The following is a 3,371-nucleotide window of genomic DNA, read 5'->3' as shown; positions in this document are numbered from 1 at the left end:
AACCCTAATTGCTTGTGTAAGTCGCTCTGGATAAGAGCATCTACTAAAATGTTATTGCATTCTTATTTTTAAATGAACCAAACTAAGTTAAGGAACACAAAAGAATAGAGTGGATATAGGTGCTAAATGAAGCTACCAAGTTGAAAAAACACCATTATTTCAGGACATAAACCTCTGAAAACTCTAAGTCAAACCAACAATAAACCTAGTTGGCAGCTGCATTGTGTTCACACTCTGAGAAGGTTTTGAAACGGACTATTTCCTAAGTAATTTCACTCTGATAAATAACAGAGAGAAATTAATTAAGATTATTGTTTTTACCAACATTCACAGACACAATGGATTAAGACTATTGTCTGTGAATGTTGGTTAAAAAAAAGGTTCAACACTTGCAATATAAGTGACACAGACCAAATCCAAACCTTAAAAAAAGCACAACACAATAAATTACTCAAAAACATTTTTTATTAAACAGAGCAAACCTTGGAACATTATAAAGAATCACACCAACATGGAAAATAGATTAGACAGTTTGAATAAATTACACACATTTTATGATCTGAACAAGCACACTAAAATAGAAAACCACACAACACAAAATCAGAACAGTGTAAATGTGAGTGAGTCTTTAAGAGTCTTGGTAAGAGGTGCTGCTGTTTCCTTCCTCCCCTTGTTGAGTCTTGAAGTGGGTCGGCTCCCCTTCCTTCTGGCTGACAGAGGTCTCCCCTCTTTCCTTGTGCACCTTCTCATCCAGCTTCCTCCTCCTTGAGGCAATGGCTTTTTTGAGTCGGTCTTCATTTGAATTCAGCTGCTGCATACCTTGCATCGTGACAATGGGGGAGGTGAGGGGCGACTTGCTCTTCAATTTGATGGGTGAGACTAGCAGGGGGCTGACGGCGACCACCATGCGGCGCCTGAGGATGAGCTGCTTCTTGCTCGGGGTATGGTACTGCTCCAGCTCAGGCATGGTCAACTTGGAGGGTGTCTTCAGGCACAGCAAACACAAAAGAGAACATATATATATATTAAAACATGCACGTTTGACTGTTACATGGTGTACAAGCACATTTGGTAATCTAATGTGTGGTGTCGGAATAGCTGATCTTACCACAGGTTGTCTGGCCGTCCGTTCCTCATCCTCGACCTCTTCCTCCTCCGAGTCCCTGGAGGACGGGCCAGACTCCTGGTACATCACCTTGGTCTCTTCGGGGGTGGTGCTCCCCTCGGAGAGGGAGTCCTCCTCTCTTGCCTTCCGCTTTCTTTTTGAAGAGGTGGAGGCCTGGTTCTCGGTGGTGACAGAGGTATCTTCTCCCTTTAATGCTGCCTCGAAGAGTGCCCTGGTTTCACTGGCTTGGGACGGATTTAAATTGATGGCATAAAATGTATCTGCGGTCTGGATGTCGTGGCACATGAAGTTGGCCACCCTTTCCCTGTCAGCCTTCGGGAGCATGTTTTTGACCTGTAAGACACAAGCAAAAAAGACACACACACACACACACACACACACACACACACACAGACACAAATAAATAAAAATATTTGATATTATTTCAGACAACAGTGGAATAGGATCTTACAATACTTCTATTCATATCTAATCTGACTTACATGAGTGACAATGGAGGTCCGCAGGTCAGTGAAGGTAGGAGTTTCAGGCAGACCCATCTCCTTCCACACCTCCCTCAGGTAGGCAGGCAGGTTCTTGAGCTGAGTGCTTGTAGAATTGAAAAAAAAGTGCTGGGACTTCTTTCCCCCTGGGAGGCAGTGCTTGAATTTGAGGAAGTCTGAAAACCAAGTGTACTCATCCTTTGTCAGCGACATCTGGACCATGCCATGGTCTCTATTCGTTTTGTGTTCCTCTACCTATTAGAAATTGAACAGAAAAAACACACAAATGAAGCAAAGGCGACTGCAATTGTTTCCAAAAACAACCAACCAACCAAACAAACAAATAAACACATTCAGGTGTACGTTTATAGACTTACACTGATCAGATACATCCCAGACTGGTCACATTTAGCCTCCTCCACCTCCTCCACCAACATGTTCTTATCCAGGCCCGGTCTATGGCCGTCTATGGAGGTAAAGTAGGCCCACAGGTCTCCATAAAACTGGTACTGATTTTTCTGTGTCCTTGTTTCTTCCAAGGTTTCTGTGGGGACATGAAAATAATAACAGGCATCTTTACACTGCACTCTATACATGTCTGACGTTTATAAGTGTGTAATAACAGTGTCATCACAGATTTAGAAAGACGTACTCAGCACTTCTGGGATCTTGGCCTTGGCAAGAGACTGGCACTCCAGCAGGGTCTTTCTGGAAACCACCTTGGCTTCCTTGCTGTCTTTCACCTTTACACACACACACACACACACACACACACACACACACACACACACACACACACACACACACACACACACACACACACACACACACACACACTCACACACACACACACACACACACACACACACACACACACACACACACACACACACACACACACACACACACACACACACACAAATCATACAATCAATTACTGCATTGTTAATGAACGCTGATGAGACTAAAAAGAAAGAACTCTGCTTACCCCCTTATTTTGTCATGGTTAATCAGGAAAATGAGATTGGATGGGTAGGTCTCATCCTTCGCCATGTAGTTCAAAAATTGCGTCACCCTTTTGATCTTTCCGGCACAATTTTCCCTTAGCTTATAATTTGGATTGGGGCCCTCACAGGTCTTCCTGAATCCCTCAAGAAACACACCTGTCAAAGAAACATAACATTTTAGACAAGAATTACAATCTCATGAGGCAACATGAATCAGTCAGGCTGTTTAAAAAAAAAAAAAATGTTTCAAATACTTTCCACTATTTAAAGAAACAGTACTTACTGATGGCAGAGCCCGGGAAGATAAGTTTGCTGCCAGATCCGGACGCTGTAGCCTCCTCTGTCTGGTCCCCTGAACCTGTCACTTGGTCCAGCTGCAGCTCCTCTTGGGCTGTGTCTGCCTCGGCCTGAAAGCTGAGGGACCTCTTTGCCGACCTCTCCTTTGCCGGACTCACCCTGAGAATCCCCATCTGCCTTTTCAGTAGCTGGTACCTCTTCCTCACTCTATGCAGCTCAGAGATCAGCTTCAGGTTGTCCTCTCTAATGGATTGGATGGTCTCACTTTTCTTGGTCAGGGCCTCATCCCTCTCTTTCAAAGCTTTCTGCAGCCTCAAAAGTGGTGCTTGGCAGTGGCAATAATCATTAGTGCAACCCTCTTCCTCCTCTTCCTCTGCAAAAGTATCTAAAAAGTTATCCTCCTCTTCTTCTTGCCTCGCAGTCTCCACGATATCAAAATCGGTGGCCACTGGGATGGCA

The 3,371-nt window shown here is 44.2% G+C and overlaps 1 protein-coding gene across 1 annotated transcript; it reads right to left on the bottom strand.

The window, feature by feature from the left end:
• Positions 1-540: 540 nt before the first annotated feature.
• Positions 541-1,681, bottom strand: LOC311121376 (uncharacterized protein). The gene is made up of 3 exons (XM_084195877.1): positions 1,609-1,681; positions 1,109-1,459; positions 541-985 (listed from the first exon to the last, which is right to left on the bottom strand). Exons 1-3 carry the CDS (start codon positions 1,663-1,665, stop codon positions 629-631), a joined length of 765 nt encoding a protein of 254 aa, XP_084052003.1. The 5' UTR covers positions 1,666-1,681; the 3' UTR covers positions 541-628.
• Between the last annotated feature and the right edge of the window lie 1,690 nt (positions 1,682-3,371).

The sequence above is a fragment of the Coregonus lavaretus genome (assembly GCF_964263955.1).
Source record: "Coregonus lavaretus genome assembly, contig: HAP1_SCAFFOLD_1446, whole genome shotgun sequence".
NCBI lineage: Eukaryota > Metazoa > Chordata > Actinopteri > Salmoniformes > Salmonidae > Coregonus > Coregonus lavaretus.
The sequence above is the reverse complement of the archived record's forward strand: the minus strand, read 5'-3'. Positions and strand labels throughout refer to the sequence as shown.